The sequence below is a fragment of the Phasianus colchicus genome, chromosome 12, assembly GCF_987193195.1.
Source record: "Phasianus colchicus chromosome 12, bPhaCol1.hap1.1, whole genome shotgun sequence".
NCBI classification, from domain to species: domain Eukaryota; kingdom Metazoa; phylum Chordata; class Aves; order Galliformes; family Phasianidae; genus Phasianus; species Phasianus colchicus.
The window spans coordinates 15,010,251-15,029,243 of NC_143447.1; the positions used below are offsets into that span (position 1 = coordinate 15,010,251).

Consider the following 18,993-nt stretch of genomic DNA (forward strand, 5'->3'; position numbering starts at 1 on the left):
GCATTTTAGAATGCATATGAAATTGAGCTCTTCGGTCTTAATTGTTTAATGTACTTCGTATGCCATCATGATGCTGTTTGTGCTGAATGGATACTTACAACACAAACAGTTTTAAAAGTCCTTTGCTGATTTTGTGACCCCTCTGGAGTCTCTTGTTTTTGTATGAATGTGTTTTCATCTAGTAAGTGGCACCTTGCTCCTTAATTTAGGTATGCCTTACTGGGACTCAAGGAAAGGTTTAAGTTCATGACCACACCGCAGCATATTAATGAGGCATAACGTAGGATTGACAGCTTATGTGGAAAACCAGTGGAATGGATGTAGGTTGTATCATCTTCACAAAAATACTGTCTTAGTTTCTCCTGATAAAGAATGTAATGTCAAGTCAGTGGTTTAAGAACAGCTCGTCTCACCTCATTATGAAATGAGACGTGCTTTCCTGTTTCATGGACATACTAGTGCTGATCTCTTGGTGAAGGAGTAGCATCTAGGCTGCATAGCATGTTTTCTTTGGGGGTCTTAAAACATCTCTTTGCAGTCAGGAACTATAAGGCACAATTGTAAGCCTACCGAAGAAGTCCACATTTGTTTAAAAATCTAATCACATGATATGTACAGCAATTACTGTGGCCAGTCTGATTAAGAGGTGTTTAATTTGCCATGTATGAAAGAATGCTAAATAGGAAGTAGATGTGTTAATCGTCTTAAGCTTGTATTTACTGTCTTCCCAGTCTGCTGCTCTTGGCGTAAGCATTCAGCTTTTGTGGTGCATTTAATAGTTAGAGAGTGAACACCTCATGGGTATAAACAATTGTAAACTAAATTGTTACCGTGTGTTTGAAAATAGTGAAAAAATGATCACTTGTTTATGTACATGAACATATATCTTAGTGTTGTTTTATAAAACTCACTGCTTGATTGATTCATCTGTTCAGTGTAGAGAAGTTTCACTACTCCTTAGCAGTGCCACCACAACAAATACTAGATCTGTTCTCCAGCGTTTTGCTGAGTTGGGAAGAGTGCTGTCTAGTCAGCTTTGAACTTCAGTGTTTTGGTAGAGGAAGCTTTTACTTTGTGCTGTTACAAAGCCGTATTTTATATTCTCATTCAAGTTTCTGAGAAACTACCTTAAATGAATGCTAACTCTAGATTTAAAGAGAACAAAATAGCTTGAAGGTAGATAATGTGTTTCCATTGTTAGAAATGACAGTGCTGGAAGTTGAAAACCTTTCAGTGGTTGGCTTTACTTGGTCTTCATGTATTACATCACACTTTTTGAGTGTTTTATTGAGTGTATTGTTAGATGTAGGAGAGAAGCAGATTTGAAGGACATAATTAAGCCTCTTTATCTAGTTCATATCTTAAGCTTTTTATGTGTGTTCTGAGTAAATGACTGATAGGTGCCTCTTGAATGATCAAAAGCTGGCAACCATGTTGTGTTCTACAGAGCACTCACCCACCATTTTAGAATTGCCTTCATTTTGTACTTTCATTTAGTAACAGCTGTTGGATCATCTTTATTAAGTACATGTTTTAAACATGTAAATTCCAAGTTCATCTTGATATCCTTCATGTTTATACCACTTGTGAACTCATGATCTTTATTATCTTTCCTTCCTAAAGGGATTTTTTCCCATATTGTTTCAAGTGAATTGTAACAGCAAAGAAATAACTCTGTTCATCTGTTTTGCTTTCTACTCATCTGAGTAGCTATCAGTTTGAAGATGAGAATTTATAATACTGTAGGAAATGAACCACACTATAATGTCATCATACAGATTCATTAATTTTTACTTTGTTGGAAGCTGTGTTCTAGTATAAACAGATTCTGAGAGATCATGAGAGAAGCAGGTTCCTTCTACACGTTAGAAGGCAACTTGTGTGTCTCATGATTGTAAGTTGATTGGTGTGGATGAAATTCAATAAGAAAAGGAGAGGGATTGGTGAGTTCTTGATGTTTCAGGTTTTATTTTTATCTTGTTACCTCTGCATAACATGATTCTTAATAGATGTTTATCACTGGGGATTGCCAATAAGCGTTTTCCAAGTGGAGTTTTCTTATCTTGACCATAATGGGCAGCTTTGTAAGATACAGATCAAATAACTTGTTCTGTGTGAGTCTGTTAAACTATCCTACTGCATCTAACTGATACCACCTATTCATGAAACGAGTATTTTAATTACTTTTATGTGGAAGGCAGATCAGTGTCAGCATGTTTCCACTTGGTTTATTTTCTCTTTAGGAGATTTATGAATAGTTTTTTGGGGGAGAGTTGTGCAAATTCTTTGATTGCAGGTTGCCCAGTTATTCCTCAGGTTCAAATTCTTCATAAAAGTGCCTTCCGTACTTCATGCTTGGGAGTGTTTTTATTCAAGGGGGGAACTTCTGTCATAAGCCTAGGCTTGTGTTCTGGTCTGTTACATCTTTGTCTATGTTTTCTTTTTTTTTTTTTTACGATTAATTTAAGCATTTAATATACTGTTTTCCCTACAGATATGTTGAGAAAATGATTTACTGTAAGCAAAATAACTGCTCTTGGTTGAAGCACTGGTAAGTTGTTATTCTTAATAATGATTACATTTTAGCTGTAAAAACAACTAAAAAAGAAAAGAACCAACATATGGCTGTAATGTTGAACTTGTTGAAGTTTTTGGCTGAATACGTTCTGAAGTCCTTGAAAATGTTTTGCTGTGCATGTGTGTGTTTCTACAAGGCTTACTTAAGAGGACCACAGCAGCATTCTTGCTGAGCTATAGGAAACAAAAGCTATCTTTCAGGAGAAGAGCTTTCATATGTAATTGCGGTATTCTGGTCTGCTGCTTCTGTCACAGAACTCCATATTTATGAGCATTATTGAATCATAAATTTGCTAGTTTAGAAGGGCTTGATACACAAATGCCTGTCACTACAAGGGAATACTCTGCACTTAAAATTTAGGTAACAAATGGTGTGGAAAGTGTCACAGCAGGATAAATTTGCCGCACAAGCATTTCATGTTGTCCTTTTATGCTTGTCAGCCTCAAGAGAGGGGCTTTGAGCAGATAGTAATTGTCTCTGCAGACTTTTTTCTTCTATGATTATTCTGTTTCTGTTCATCTTTCGGAGTGTTTCAGCTTTGCAGAAAGTTGCAATGTTGATACAGCTTGCTGCATTAAGCTGCTAGCTGATAAATTTTCATTTAAGAATCATTCCCCGTATAGTCAACATGTAAAAATGACAGGCTTGAGTAGAAGAGTTTATTCAGTTCTGTACTGGATGAACGTGGGGATGGGATAGTCCCCATCTTCCTTTACTGAAAGCAGTTGGGTCTCAATAGCCGTTTGCTGTCTCTGGCACGTTTTGTGACTCTTAGGAGCTGTCTCTGGAAATACTCAAGTCCTTTTGTTTTCCTGTCTGCTTTAAGTTCCAGCTCCTTGGTTCTACGTTTTCAGTTAGGCCATCCATTGGATTTGTGTACATCAAGTGACTTTTTAGTAGGAGGCTCTGTATTCCTGTGGAACTGTGCTTCAGAATGTACGTTTCTTTAAAAGAGACAATTTCTTTGAGACAGTTCTTTCTATTTGAAGGGGTATCTGATTGAGTAGCGCCTGCCTTAGACTGCAGGTAGCTTGAAAAACATGTTCCAAGATGCAGATTTTCTGTAATTTTACTGATACACGATAGCTGTTAACTTTTAACTGGCTATGTTAGCAGCGACCTACAGCAACCATATCTAACTAGAACAAAATGCCATCGAAGCTGCCTCATGTGCTATAAAAGCAACTGCTCCCAAGTCACTTGCTTTCTTCTGTTCTATTCCTGTGATGTGAGGACTGAGGTAGAGAGCTCTTTGGAAAGGAAGAAGGATTGGGGTGGGGGGAGTCCTTATTCACTCCAGAAGTGTGTTGTGGCCTTGTGCTACCTTTGTTACGCTTCATTTTGGAGTATTTTATCACTGAATATGTTTGGGTCATGAAGCAAAAGAGTAGAAAAGACTAACCTTAAGGAATTCAATTTAGAGTGTGGGCATGTTTTGGCAGTTTTGGCTTAGTGTTTCACCACTTCTTCTGTTCTCTAAATTTTATTATGTTCTTCTACAAGTATTAAGCTACTTTTCATTGTGCAAGTATATGCAAAACAGCTTATTTCTTCAGATGTTGGAAGCAGATCTTTCTAGCTGTTCCTTGAAACTCTTGCTGAGCTGCTGTCCACTGTTACCTTTCTTCCCTGATCATCTGCTATAATCTCTAAGCATGATTTATTAATGTGTTGCACTTGTCTATGAAATAGCCTCTTACCTCTTTCATTTTGCTGTATGTTTCCCCATTTTCTGTTGTTGAAATGTAAATAAGCTGTGTTAGATTTGGTTTGTTGAGGAGGAATTAGGCTTCAGGTTACACACTGAGTAATTTTTCTGTCCTTATTTTGTAATCTTTACCTCAAGGAGAGGATAAATGTGGAACTGACAATTGGAAGTCGTTGTCTTCGAGATCTGTTAATTCAAATTGAATTTGCAAAAGAACGTAGGAATGTTTGAGTCTTGAAAAGCATATTTTAGTACCTTATCTGGTTACCTGCTAGCATAGATCATGCTTTTGAAATGCTTTAATATACTTTTTAAATACTTCTGATTTTTAATTCCTTTCTTAATTAGTTGGGAGAGGAGCTTTAATGTAGTTCATGTACTTTCCTATGTGTAGTAAAATCTATGTGGCTTATGTTCATTCAAGATACTTTTTATTTAAATGTGACTTACGGTTGGTTTTGAAAATAATACAGTTGTAAAGTGCATCTATGCATGAAGTCTGTCCTTGGTCACATCTTAAATCTTTAAATCTGAAAAAACTGGAAAACTGCTTTTCTCAGCTATAAATCCCTGATCCCACACGAGTTGTTTTTTCACTGCTGTGCTTACTTGAACGTGCAGTAATGTGAAAGGGGACTTAGGTCTGCCCAGAGCACCTAGTTACTTACTTGGAGGCTCTTAATGTCAACAGAAGGCACATATGCTTTTTCTTCTAGTGTAAAAGTTAACAGAAGTATTTTCAAAATCTTTAATGACTCTTGAAAGAAAAATTTTTAATCAGCTTTGAAGTACAAAACTTGAGGTTTCATCTGCCAGAACCTCCTTCTGTCCATTCAGCTCCCTCTGTTGGAGTCCATTTCTTCAGCAATCTAATTTCTAATCTTGTATACAAGCCTTGGACTGAGAGACTTCAGTCTGAAGAACTTGTAACTGTGTTGGTGTCTTACACACTTGCACTGGTACATGGCTGTTTTATATCTTGTAATTGATCTTCAATCTCAATACTTCAGAAATAAAGGCTTTCAGCTGACAGAAAAAATGAGACCGCAGTTTCGGCAGTAAGGGATACCTGTTGCTGTTATGGTTTCTGAGTAGATACAGTATCACATAAGTAATTATCTGAAGCAAAAGCTTTGTAAACACAAAGGTTTCAAAAATGTTATCAGTTAGCCAGACTGGTCAATATGTTACCAGTGGTTACCAGTTTGAGGGAAACAGTATTACATGGACTACCCAGGTCCTTTTCTTTATTTTGGCCATTACACTGGATATGGAAACAAATACATCAAATAGTAGGTAATAGAAATTGAAAAAATGGGGCTATTGTCTAACTGATGTTACAGAAGGAATTAAGTATTCATGTTTTCTGCAGGAAGGTAGCTATTCCATGGTTATGGGAAACGCAAGATCAGTGCATGTGTCTTAGTGGAGGAGTATACTTCAGCAATGCTGCTGAAATTTCTTAGCCATCTTTTTTGTAAAGACAACTTGTAAGCGTACAAGTACTGTGAAGTCATTTAACGAAGAAGTAAGTTTCACGTGAAGCATATTGATTGCTCTTAAGGCTTTAGCCATTACTGTGGCATCTTCTTGATGTATGAACAACCTCTTCCAAGCCAGTAGCCGTTCCAGCATTTTTTTAATTATGCTAACAGTTCTGTTTACAGCTAATTATTTTGCAAGGTCAAAAGAAGTGTGTGAAGTGAATGTGACAGGGTTACTTGGAAAGTTTTTTGTACAACCAAATGTAGGTGAACCTAGTGAAGAAATTTGCCCTTAAATGTTTCTTGGCAGATCTCATTAGTGTCAAAGGCAGAAAGCTAATTCAACTGAAAAGGGCCTTTCAAGGTTGAGTGATATATAACTAAAATAGATTTTTGAGAAGTGGGGAAAACTATTATCAGTAATTAAATCCACTTATTTCTTGAAATAAATAAAACTAAAGATATTATTTGTAGGGCTTCCAATGCGTTCCTTTAATGCTTCTGAATATTTGATCATAACAATAATGTACAAATTTCTGTCAGTGACTTTTTTTCCCTCAAACATGTTTTGGTACGTTGGAACATTATTGTTAAAAATACCCAAAGTATTACTTTATTTTCAAATGGCTGAATGAGTTTGAAATTAGGCTAGTGTATAAAACAATCATTCAAACCAATCAACCAACCCACAAACTGTTTTTTTAGGTTAGCAATGAAATGAAACCCTTCCAGATATTTAATTTGTCCTAAATGAGGATGAATTGAATGCTTGAAACAAAGAACTTAAGCAAATACATACGTTTTCAGAAGCAGAAATCAAAGATCTCATGACTAAATACTATTAGTAGTGCAAATGATACACAGTGTTTATTAAGGAGAGTGGATGATGAGATTCTGCATTCCACTTCTATGTGCTGTGCTGCTTTTTCATTGTGTTTAAAACAAGGAATAAACTTATCTACAGAGGAATGAAGCATAAGGCCCATAGGTGATTATGGAAGTCAGGTGGAGGCTTGCTGCACTGGTTCCATCACTATTTACTTTGCTTTTACTGGTAATTTTGAGATGAGAATGGAGAAACTTGGATAATGGGGGGCCACTAGATGGCTCCACTGATTCTTGCTGTACTGAGGGTAATTTCTGTATCCCTTCAGAGAATGTGCCCAGGACTCTCACAGGAGCAGCATAGGGGTGGAGTTAGCTTTCAGACTAAAATGAGATTAAAGCTGTGCACATTCAGAACAAAATAAGTATATGAATATATTGTTAGAGTGCAGGTACTCAAAATCATGAACCCATTATAAAATCTTTATTGTGTTTCAATCTCATCCCCTGTGGTCTATGTTCGTTTTAAAATGATATTTTGACCATAGAGTAACTTCCTGTACTTGATGTTTGAGTGTTAGGAGCATGAGTAGTTTCCTTGAAGTTCCCAAGCTTGTTATTCTTGGAAGAAAACGTAAGGATGGAGACATTTGATTTTTGTTTATCCACATAGAATTCATTTGAGAAGTTCGGTTTTTGTAATCACCTGTGGGCTAGATTGTTGTTATATGAAAGTGAAGTTGGAATATGGCTCAGGAGTAGTATGGTGGCTTTGCTAAAGCAACTAATCTGACTTGTGACCATATTCATCTGCTTTCTGACATGTTTCTTCTCAGTAGTAACCAGATCAGCCATCCTGTTTGTTTATAAGTGTTTTTTTTTTGTTGTTGAACTGTATGTCTTCCATAAGCTAGAAAACTAGATTATGATGGTGTAATTTCAAGAATGTCTTGTTTCCAGTCATTGTCTTTATATAGGAAGCCAGTTTTCATACGTTTGTGTTGGTTTTGATGGATCACTGTATTAGAAGAAAGGAGAGTGGACAGCGGTTAAAAATTTTTGGGTTAATTATAATTAAATTGGCTTTTCTAAGCAGTGTCAGCTTTAGTTGATGGGTCAGACCAATAAAGATGGTTTCCAGGGCAAATATCTCACGTTTCCTACTATTGATTTATTTATCTAGTGTTTTAATGCTATAGGAAAAAAATTAAATGGAGCTTATGGGGCCTGAAAAGGTTCTTGAAGTTGAAATCATTCCTCCTCTACTTCTTTACAGTTTGGATTAAAGTTCGTATTTTTGACTTTTGAACTGATGACCTTCATAGTTGGTGATAAAAGTAGATATTTTTGGTTGCATGATATGGAATGAAGAATATTCTAAGGTACAGTTGTTGAATGTCTTAGTTTAAAGATAAGATGATCTGTATTCCAACAGCGTTTTTCTTTTAATTTTCCATTAAGAATCCAGTAAGATGAAGAATGTCAAAAGGAGTCTACGAATGAGAACAAGATGGCAGTTCCACTCTTGATTGAGAGGTTGAGGAAGTGGACTAATGCATGAGTGCTGTGATATTTCTGTCCAAGAGAAGGACGTTAAAACGTGGACTCCTGTGTTTTTTAAACCAGAGAAGATCTGGGTTGTGATCATCCAATCAAAATGGACTTTGCACTTGAATTGATCAGGGGACTGTGTCAGTGGTTATCCATTGATGGATCTGTTTGAGGATTGGGTGGTAAAATTTTATTCTCAGATAATTTATGTGTAAGAGGGAAAACATTTTGCTAAGAAATCTGTTACTATCCCATTGGATAAAATGTACTTTTTTTTAAAGTGACTTAATAAAAGGTTTTGGTTTCTTTCATGCTTCGTGTTTGTCCTTTCTGGCTGAATCTTTTCTTGGTCATGTTGATATTTAAGTGTGTTATATTTTTGGTTGCTATGAAAGTGAGAAATACTTAACTGCCAAATACTAAAGGCAAGGTAAAATTTTTTTTATGTTCTTAATGTTTAAAATGTGGTTTTCATTTACAAATTATCTTTACTTTGATATGACTTCTAATGAATATTTATTCTGGTTTGCTCATTCAGGTGCTTAATGTTGGGCACTTTTTCTAATCTTGGGTGTGTTGTCAGGGTGCTTCTGCTAAACTTTCTGAAGTTATTTTAAGGTGGAATCGGTATCGTACTGAAAGCTGGGCAAATGTGTTATAATAAAGTAGTACTTAAATGTTTTCTGTAGGTTTGTAAGATGTGCTTGTTCAGTCGTGTGTGTGTGTGTGTGTACAGAAACTGTTACCAGACTTCCTGGACAACATACTTCCTAAACAGTCTTATTTTCCTAAAATTGTTCTGTACGTGTACCTAATCTGTTTCACTGCTATTTAGTGTGGGCATAGCTTCCTGACTCTGTACCATGTATTTGATGAGGAAAGCTGTGTTAATTTTCTTACTGCTGCAGATGATGGTTGCTTTTTCAAATGAATTTGAAGGTGGTTCTTACGTTAAAAAAAAATTCCAGATTTTTTGTGAATGAAATAATTGAACTATATTTCAAGTACGTTTCACTTGAAATTCATGGTTGTCTGTGTCAGTTTGGTCTTCATATGTAAGACAAATCTCATTCTGAGGACTTAAGCAATGGAGGTGGTTGTTGTTGTTTTTGTTTGTTTAAAGAAAAAGAAAAGAAAGAAATGGGATATTCAGTGATTTTGCTCCTTTGGGCCTCTTTGGAAATATCCATTTTTACCATAATGAATTGTTCATGCTTGTTTGATCCAGCTATTTTGATGTACGCTTGCCTGTTGAAGTTTGCTTTTGCCATGCTTTATGAGGTGGTGTTGGATGTTGGGACCAACTTAGGATCCACATTCAGATGAGTGGATTTTCCTTACCGTTAACCAAAAGCGGTTGCAATTTTGTTGTACTCCTTGGTTCTAGCTTAGGTGTTAAGGGGTCTTCTGTAAATTGTTGGTAAACTGACATTCAGTGAAGTGGATGCTGACAGCAGAGCGTACCTTATTGTTCCTCTTGGTTTGGAGATACGATACGTTGTTGGCAGAAATGGACAGCAAGTGTGTGGAGTTCAAAGGAAGTTTATTGGTTCAGTTTATTGGTGGAAGCCAGCGTTTCCAAGCTGTTGGGATGCTGTGCTGCGGACAGTCCTTGTAGACATTGGAACTTGCCCTCTTCCCCTCCATCAGTTACCCAGTGGCTGATTCCATCTCTGGTCGTGATGGCTACAAATATGGAAGAGTTCCTTGTGATTTAAGTTGTCTCCTGCTTGTGGGGAAACAAATGGTGGGCAGGATGCAAGAGGCTGGGGATGCTTGGTTCTTCTCCATCTCCTCTGTGATATGTCTTCTCAGTGCCCCAGATGTTGGACTGTAGATGTGGCTTGATTTCTGAATATGCATCTTGGCTGTTTCGTGGCTTTGAATTCTTTTGTTTAAAATCTCCTGGCAAATATTAATGAATTAAGAATGGAAATGAGAAATAATTCATTTAATGGTGTGAGACTTACTCTACAGCAGTGCCTTCACATCGCTGATGCAGTTGCTGTAGCTGTTGGGTTTGTGTTGCTGGGGCAGACCACTAGGGAGGCGCTGTTGAGCTGGAAGGGGTTGGTAGCACTGTGGGGCTTTTTCAGGAGCTCATGGCACTTCTGTCCCAAGCACTATGTGCAAGTATTGGATGACAAAAAGAAGAGCTTTTGTCTGGGGGTACTATGACTTAACTTAAAAATAAATGCCCCCCCGGGTGGGGTGACCCCCAAGGTGGGCTGTTGCTGGCTGCATGGCTGTGAGCTCCACTGCCATTCTTTCAAAATGGCTTGTAGCAGCAGCACTTCCTGTCCAGGGAGGAAGTAATTTTAGCCCATGCACTGAAATATTTAGCAAATCTTTAAAACAAAAGGAACAAATTACGTTTCTTTCTGGTTTCAAAAGGGTGGCTGAGCCACAGGGGGTTAAGGTGCCCCTTCTGCTGGGGTAGTTGGAAGGAGCCAGGGCTGTGGGGGGTAGCAGGCACCCTTTAGGTGGAGGCTATCTCTTTTTTTGGTAGAAATGAAGGGGTGGGTCTATGGTACATCACCTGAGTTGTGGGGTAAATGTAGAGAGTGTCAATCAAAGGCAGAGCTCAGAGCTGGGAAGGAGCTCTAGATGGCGGCTGTGCCTTAGAGAGAGCGCGCTCAGCTCCGTGCCTTCCCCAACACTTTACGCAACTTTCCCTAACTTTCGGGCAGCCTCAGGGGGCCCCCACAGCCCCTTGCCTCTCCTAGGCACTAATAGGGGGCCGAGCGGACCTTTTTCGGGCAGAAAAGCAGCTTTTGAGGGCTCCCTTTTCGTGCCTTGCTGGAAAGAAGAAGCCATGGAGAGAGCCCAGGTCGTTGTTTTTCCAGCTTAGAAGCCATGGCGTACCTCCATTTTTGTGCGCTCTCCTAATGAGCTTTTTCCCCCGGACATTTTTGTACTAATTATCGTTTCTTTTGCTTTACCGACAGCATATTTTTGGGATTAGAATATATATATTTTTTCTTTTTCTGAATTTCGTATTTTATCATTCGAACTCTAAATATTTTGGATCTAATGTTTTTCCACGACCCGAAACTAAGATCGACTTGGTCCTGGCGGCGGTGCATGGATCAGGTAGGTGAGCAATTAATAATAATAATTTTTAGATTTCTGCCGTTTTGAGTACTTTGATTTTCGACCGATCTGGGCTGTATTCGGATGACGCAATAAGATAGAGATTATTTGCATCCAGTGTTACTTTGGGAAAGTTTGCAGGATGCTCCTCTTCGATGTTTATTCCCCCGTATTTTTTTCTCTAAAAAATGATTATTTGTTTTAAATCTCCATTTTGCTGTGTCGATCAGTTTTGTGTATTGTTATAACAATATCATTGCAGCGTCAGGACTTTGTTCCTGATAATGAAAGCCAGTGAAACGAGCTGGGACCTTACCTTTCTTTCAACTTTTGACAGTAAATACCTGGGCACAGGACTTCAAAGCAAGCAGACATCCCTGACCCCCTCTTATTATTTAAGAATAAAAAGATGATGAGAAATAAGGACAAAAGCCAAGGAGAGGAGGGTTCAGTCCACAGCAATGCATCGAGGTATGATCTATCAACTTTCTTTTTTTTTTTTTTGTAAAACCTGTGAATACCCTGTTTACTTTGACAGCCTTGGGTTACTGTCAGTGCTTAATACAAAACATTTTACTAATTTTTGTTTCCTTTTTAAGGAATGACCTTGAGATTGTTAGCATGCCACACCCTAATTTTTTTGGTAGCAATTTCTGAAAGTTGTGTTGTGACTTAAGGGCCCATGTCATAGTCAAAAGGTACTGTACCTTTATTCAGGGGAGCCCTTTCCTCTGTATGATGTTTTTCTAGCTTTTGAATTTCAGTTTTTAGGTTTTTTGTGCTGTGAAAAATGACCTTGTCGGTTTAGCCATTGCTGCATTGCACCATTTTACATACAAGGCAAATTTTTCTTTGAAGAATCTCAGAAGTCTAAACTTTAACTGAGGGCCATACAGAAGCCTGGTGTAGTAGTAAATTATAGTAAATAGACACGAGAAAAAGTTGCATGAATGAAAAAAAGCTCATTTTAAAATATAAACTGAAAAGTGCCTTTCTGTCCGATAGCCCTTACTTCATTTTTTATTTGAGCTTGTGGAACTTTGATGCTGTTTTGATATTTTAGAATATTTTCATACAATTTATACTAAACTTTTCTCCTATGGTCGTAGCGTTTTGTATTATAAAATATAAACTGGGGCTGCTAACAAGAGGCTGCAAATGCATTGTCTGTTTATTTAATGTATTATTGCTCGGAGTATTTTTATTTATTTTGTGGATTAATTAGATTCTTTACAGATTTTTATAAACTGATCCTCGATGTAGGAAAAGTATGGAATACTGACAGTGTTGGTTTGTTAAGAATGCACGAGTATAATTACCAATTGCTCATTTTTATATTTAATGGGTCGACTTTAAAAAAAAAAAAAAAAGGGAAATTAATTTACATGCATTTTGTCTTCTGGTTTGTAAATATGCCGAATTTTGCCTTTTGTTAATTTTGATGGAATTCTGGCCTGTTTGTTATTTTTCCTTCAGTGTTAAGTAATTTTTAAGTCACACTAATAAAAAAAATTCTGAACAGTTTGTGGTATCACATGTACTCTTATGTGATGTTTGCAGGTGTTTGACTGGTATTTTTGATGTCCATTATTTAACCTTAAATGCACATTTGAAATACTGTGGGAATATTATCGAAATGCTGTGGCATTCTAAAATATATTTATGGGATTTGAGATGTATTAAGACTACAGTCAAATTTTAAATCCTAAAATGGATGTGGGTAAGTTTAAAATGATTATTAATAACACTAGCTTCAGGGATGTTGAAACACTATATATAGCACCTATACAGTGATGTTATAGTAATGCAATCTAAAAATAAGTCAGATTTTCAAACCTTAATATTCACGTTGTTAGAAATACTGCTGATATTGCTTTAGAAGTCTTATTTAAAAAAAAAAAAAGAGAATTTGTTTTTCTGGTTGTTTTAAGTGTGGATTGACAGCTAAAGCACTAGTAGGTGTAATTTGCTCAGGAAATCAAAATTAAGGTAGCATATCTGCCAGAAATACTGTGTTGAATACAAGGTGAAAACAGAGACATCTAGCAGTAGCTGCACAGAAAGAAGACCTTTGTGTTTTTGTCCTCGGGGTGATTATATTTGCATAGTCTCACATGTGTGATTTTGCTGATTTCTTTGAAAGGTTGTTTATCTCGATTGATTTATACGCAACACCTGTTGTGAGGTTACCCTGCCTCTTCCACTGTTCTTCCCTAAATAAACTTGTTGTGGGTAACATCCCCTCACCTGAGGTGTGGGAACAATTGAACACGGGCTGTTTGTGAGTGAGCCCTGTCGAGCTGGCTTCTGAGCTGTGAGTCAGCTGAATGTCGTAAAATGGGCTTTACTTCCTGAGGTTGACTTGAAGTTGCAGGGGAAATGATTTCTAGGAAGTAAAGCCACCACTTTGCTTTACTGCAGCCCAGAGCTGCACTCATGTCTGCACCTCAAATGCTGCTGGCCTGTTTGTTTTCCTGAGTTGTGAGAATGTGTACATTTGTGAAGTCCTGGTCTGTAGTCCTGGATCGGAGGTGTGGATGGTGGCAGTGGGTGGACAAAGTGGATACAAGCACTACCACTTGAGCTGGAGTTGCCAAAATACAGGACTAGGAAAAAGATGTTAAAGGAGAAGAAAATATAATACTTCTGTGCTCCTTCAGTGCACGGCCTGGGGAGTATTTGGAATTGACACCTGCATTGCCAGTCCTAAGGAAGTGAAAAGCTGTATGAACAAACCAGAATCCTTCTGAGGATTGTCCTGGAGCAGGTGATCGTTGTTGGAGACAAAATGATGCCGATGCCCCAGTCTGTGAGCTGAAGGAGTGCTGTGGTGGTGCCTCTGGGGGAGCAGCCACACCTGCCCTCATGTCCCCTCTGCCCACAGTGCTGGGCCTGCCCTCTCTCAACTGATAAATTCTGGGCCACGTCCTCCACGTGGGTGAGGTGGGATGCTACAGCTTCTAATAACCACCACCTGTGTGTTGGGGGCATGAATTGCATGTAGGCAAACACAGCAAACACAGCCCTGATGCTTCCCAGCATCCTTCGTTTTACCCTTTTTGAAAGGTGGGTGCTTGTGCTGAACAAGTTCAGTGCAACCCTGATGTGAACTGCAGCAGTGCAATGCAGGTGGGGGTCCTGTGACCCCTGGAGTGGTGCAGGGATAGTACACAGCACACAGCCACCATCTTGGTTTCCCTTGGCTCGCTCCCTGCCTTTGTTGCAGTGGCTCTTACATCCCTGCTTGCAGGGATTTTGTTACGAAGGCTGCAGGGCTGAACAGCCCATTGCATTTAGGTCTCTGCTTCTCGCCATTTTGGAGGAAAAAAAGAAAGAAAAAAAAAAAGCGTTACAGCAGGGTGGGCCTGAGGCTGTGTTGTTCAGAGCAGCGGCTCTGGCTCGGCAGTGGCTCTCTGGGCAGGGTGCTGCAGGCTGTGCTGTGTGCTCGGCCCAGAACGGCTCGCTGCTCCTCGGCAGCCATTTTATGAAGATGTAGTTCCAGACAGAGGACTTTGTGCGGGGGGGTGGGGGGACAAGGCTGCCGAGCAGAAACGGCTGTGCCTCTGTCAAGGGGAGTGCGGGGCAGCTCTTCCTCTTCTGCGGCACAGGAAAGGCCATGATACCCTGCAAAGGGCGAGGGGAAGGCCGCACCGCCTGGCATTTTGGTGCGGGTCCGGTCGAGTCACAAAATGGCTGTTCCTTTGTGCCGCATAGCTGACAGACATACTGCATTGCACTGTGTGTACTCTAAAAACAGCAGGAAGTTGCTGGTGGGGAGTTCAAAGGCCATCTTGTGCTCGCCGGGGCCGGGGATTGGCTGCGCGCTCACTTGGTAACAGCTGGCTGGACGGCGGCGCTGCGGGGAGGCTGGGCCCTGCCTGGGGCTGCGTGCGCAGCTTGCCTGCGCGCTGGGTGCTGGGAGCGGGCTGCGTGCTGAGCGCTGGGTGCTGTGGGAGCGCTGGGTGCGCTCGGTGGGCGCCCAGCACCCCTACTCCCCTTCTCTCATCCGATGGGCTCCTGGGTTTCCTTTGTGCTTGTACAGAACGAACCACAGGCTGGTTTTGGAAGCGAAGAGGGGGTGACTTGGAAACGAGCGGGGCTTTTTGCTGTGGCTTTTTTTTTGTACTTGGGAAGTAATTACAGAATATAGTATTCCTGAAGCATCTGAGTGCCTCTCGGAGCATTTCAACTTTCATCATCCCTAAATCACTGGAGATTAAATCTCCTTTTATTCCCAGCACTTCTTGTACAACTGGCTTTATCCAGGCTGAGTGGAGGCAGTGACTGTGTTTACCAAACCAGAATTCTAGCTTTCCGTCCACGCTGGCAAGTTACCGTGTAGCTGCTCAGCCATCCTGTGTGCACAGTCTCTTTCGGTTTCACTTGCGCTGATGCATTCTTAAATGAGATTTTTTTTCTTCCTACTTGATCTTTAACCCTTTATTAAGCTGTTGGAGGCTTTTTTTGGAAAAGGGAAAATGCTTTCTCAGAGCAGGAATCCAAAGGAGTAGTGTGTGAGGAATTTGTACAAATAGTGATGTAAGCTGTGGGGGGGCACAAAGGAGACTGTTCTTCTTTCGTGACTTCTGTTTCACATTATCCTCTCAAAGGAAATGTCTCATCAAATTACAAACACAATTCCGAGACCTAAAACTTCTCAGTTTCCTGTTTTATGACTGCTGCCAGGAATGGATGCTATATATAAAGGCTCACCGGCTGCAGGGAGCTGCATTTAGCTAGATTTCATCTCTTTTGGATTGTGTCCTTTAGTTAAACTTTCTAAGCTAGCTAATTAAATTTTATATTTTCTTTAAATGCATGACTTACGCTGAATAAAAATGGAAAACCAGAGAAACCAGAGCTCACCTGGGTAATTCAGTAACCCTTCACAAAAACTCCTGTAGCACATGGCACGTGTTTCTGCCAGAGCTCTGCTGAGCTGGGGCACACGTGCCCTGCCACAAACATCTCCTGCCTGCATTTCTCAGTGCTGCTGCCACGAGAAGCTGCTGTGCTGAGATCGGAAATGAAACGCCTGTTCCGCTTCCTTGGGTTGATGTTTCACCCGCAGCACTTTGAGGGCAACAGTTACCTTCTGTGAACCTTCCCCCATTTCCGAGGAGAGCTGATGTGGAATGCTCCCACAGATGGGGGAGAAATAATGTCAAGAGTGCAGCTATTTCTTTCAGAGTTGAAGTGAACTTCAAGTATACACCTGGGGCTGTGAGCAGTGCCTGAGCTGATGCTTCTGATGCCATGGCTGTGCTGCTTTTGAACTCCAGTCAGCTGCAGAGAGGGTTGGGTTTGGCAGCTCGGACTGAAGTGGCTTCTCCTGATAAAGTGGAGGTGTATATGAGCACCTGTTGTGCTGCAGACATCAGTCGCAGTAGGAATTGCACTTTTAAGTTAGGTTGAGTTCTGAAGATGAGAACTGTTTCTGTGGCTCTCGAAGGCTCTAATGGATGGAGAAAATGCAGAACAGCACTTTTTTTCCTTTCCTTCAAGGAATATGGATACAAACAGAACAACACTGAGGGAGGGGATAGCCTGGATTATCATAATTAGTTAAGCAGCCTTCTAGCAAAGGATGCACTGCCCTACTGACATAGTGTCTTACATAAATTTTGCTGGTGTACTTCAATGACAAGATGTGTGCTGAAGAGCCAGCAAACAAATTGCTTCCAAGAGGTGGTGGGGTGCTGGTAAAAACTGCCTGTGTCCTGTGAAGGATCAATGGAATGAAAGCAAAACCAGTGAGAAATAAAATCAGTGGCTTGTGATGAAGCTCTTCTAAGTGTCCCACTGCTCATGCCTCCTTTTCTTGGAGCTGGGAATGTCTTCTGGCTATAATAGCGAAATGTTGATTAGTCTTTCCAAATGTGCAGTAGCGTTTATGATGCTGCTTGTGCAGCACTGCTACAAAACTATTATTTTTCAATATATGCTTTACTTAATGTTAACATTTTGAGATCATCTATCTAGAAGCAGTCTATGTGGGGACCCAGTCTGGGATTCTCTCCTGGTATGGTGCTGGTTACTGCTCGCACAGCCTCACATTTTGGCTGGGCTCCTGGGAAGACTTGGCCAAGTACTGAGCCTCACAGCTTGCTGTGCTCCTCATCTGTTCACTGCTCACAAACCTCTACTCCCAGCTCCAAACGATTGTGTTGCAATGTGAAGAATTCCCTGTCTCCAGAACACTCAGATCCTTAGGAAAACAAAGTTGTAACAGTTTGTTTCTTGTGAGTTTTCTAGCTGGGTGCAGAAGATGTGGTGTAATTGTTCACATGTTAACTTGAGGGGTCATTTATGTCTCTTTCACGGGGAGGAGCCTCTGCTCTGAAGCCAGCAGGGCTGTCGATTGGAGAGCTTTGCATGCCATGTGCTATCTGTACAATGGAGGCTTAATGCAAGCCTTAGATCTGTTGCTTAGAAAAAGCTTTTAACAGACACGTGGAATGCAATTCTCAGGCTAGGTCAAGTTATGTTCTTCTCAACTGCGTCATCTGGCACCAGGAAGGAAGCTGTGCCTCTGACTTTTTGTTACTGATTCTAAGTCACAAATTCTCATATTATTCTGTTTCTTTACTGTATTACTTCTCAAAGGAAGCTTGCAAATGTTAAAGGGAGAAAAAAACACAAACCCCTCGCTGCAGTAATTTAGACCTGACTTGCGTGTTGTGTGCTCTGCAGGCTCCCTGTCTTGCAGCTTAGTGTTCTTTACATCTGGCAACGTGCACTATTCCCATTGTGCTACCCGAAGCAGGAGCTGGAGCGGCAGCGGGATATGGTGAGGTTTCCTCCCCTCCCCCCCACCCCTTCTTTCAGCCGTCTGGAAAAGTATAGGCACCCGTTGGCTGCATTTCATGGAGGTGCTCAGTGCAGTGTGTGGTTTGGAGTCGCTCAGCAGTGGATGTTGAGCGTTGCAATGCATTGCTGCCTTCCCAGGGGTGGGAAGAGCTGTCCTTTCAAATCCCCAAGGACTGCAATTGTTGGTGCAGGGAAGGATGCTATGCTGCCTTTGGGCGTTCTCAGTGGCAGTCCCTAATCAAGCAGCCAGGTTGTGACTCCTTTTGTCACTGTCCTTTTTTTTTTTTTCTTCTTTTTTTCTCCCCGCTAAACATCCCAGGCATTTTCAGCCTCTGGCCCAAAGATCAGAGAGCAGGAGAGCCCCCTCTCCCACTCATGAATGAACTGCTAGTTTTGCTTTATTATGCAAGCATAATGTGTGCCTTTGTAGTGGGGGAGGGGGGAAATCTTCTGGAAAATACTTGTCATTCAAGATAGCCCCGTGTGCTTTGAGCTGCAGCAGAGCAGTGAAGGATATATTTAGCTCGCTCTGTGCTCAGGATTGCTTTGCCTTTGGCATTTGGGAGTCCTGTGCTGGAGCAAGCTATGGTGTCTGTGAAGATTTCCCTCTGCCTCCTCCCCTTCCTGTCTTTTGAGCCAGGCTGGCAAGCGGCACAAACCAATTCAGATGGTTATTCAGATAGGATGCCTGCTGGGTGCATAATCCCCTGTTTTTTGCCGTAGCACGGTGGCCCTGTTGTGCCTGCTGCTGTGTAAATGTAATTAACACCCACTTTCTGCAAGCTGGCTTTGCAGTCACGTGTGGAAAAAGAGTTACTATGGAGAATATACAAGTGCCTGTTGAGGAAGGAAAGTTGCCTGTCAGTAAGTGAGATGGGGAAATATTTTTCTGCCTCCAAATCCCTCAGTTTCATCTGTGTTTTGGAGAAACACGTTGGTTATCT

At 40.5% G+C, this 18,993-nt stretch overlaps 1 protein-coding gene across 15 annotated transcripts in view; it reads left to right on the forward strand.

Moving 5' to 3' along the window:
• CHD2 (chromodomain helicase DNA binding protein 2) overlaps nt 1–18,993 on the forward strand; it is a 110,183-nt gene that overhangs the window by 46,348 nt on the left and 44,842 nt on the right. For 13 of the 15 annotated variants that reach the window (XM_090149054.1, XM_090149040.1, XM_090149044.1 and 10 more), the window contains 3 exons: nt 2,495–2,551; nt 8,057–11,239; nt 11,577–11,710. In XM_090149054.1, coding sequence (XP_090005180.1) covers nt 11,649–11,710 — 62 coding nt within the window. In that variant the 5' untranslated portion in view covers nt 2,495–2,551; nt 8,057–11,239; nt 11,577–11,648. Of the gene's footprint in view, nt 1–2,494; nt 2,552–8,056; nt 11,244–11,576; nt 11,711–18,993 lie in introns of all 15 variants that reach the window. The other 2 variants (XM_090149051.1, XM_090149053.1) reach the window with 2 other exon arrangements.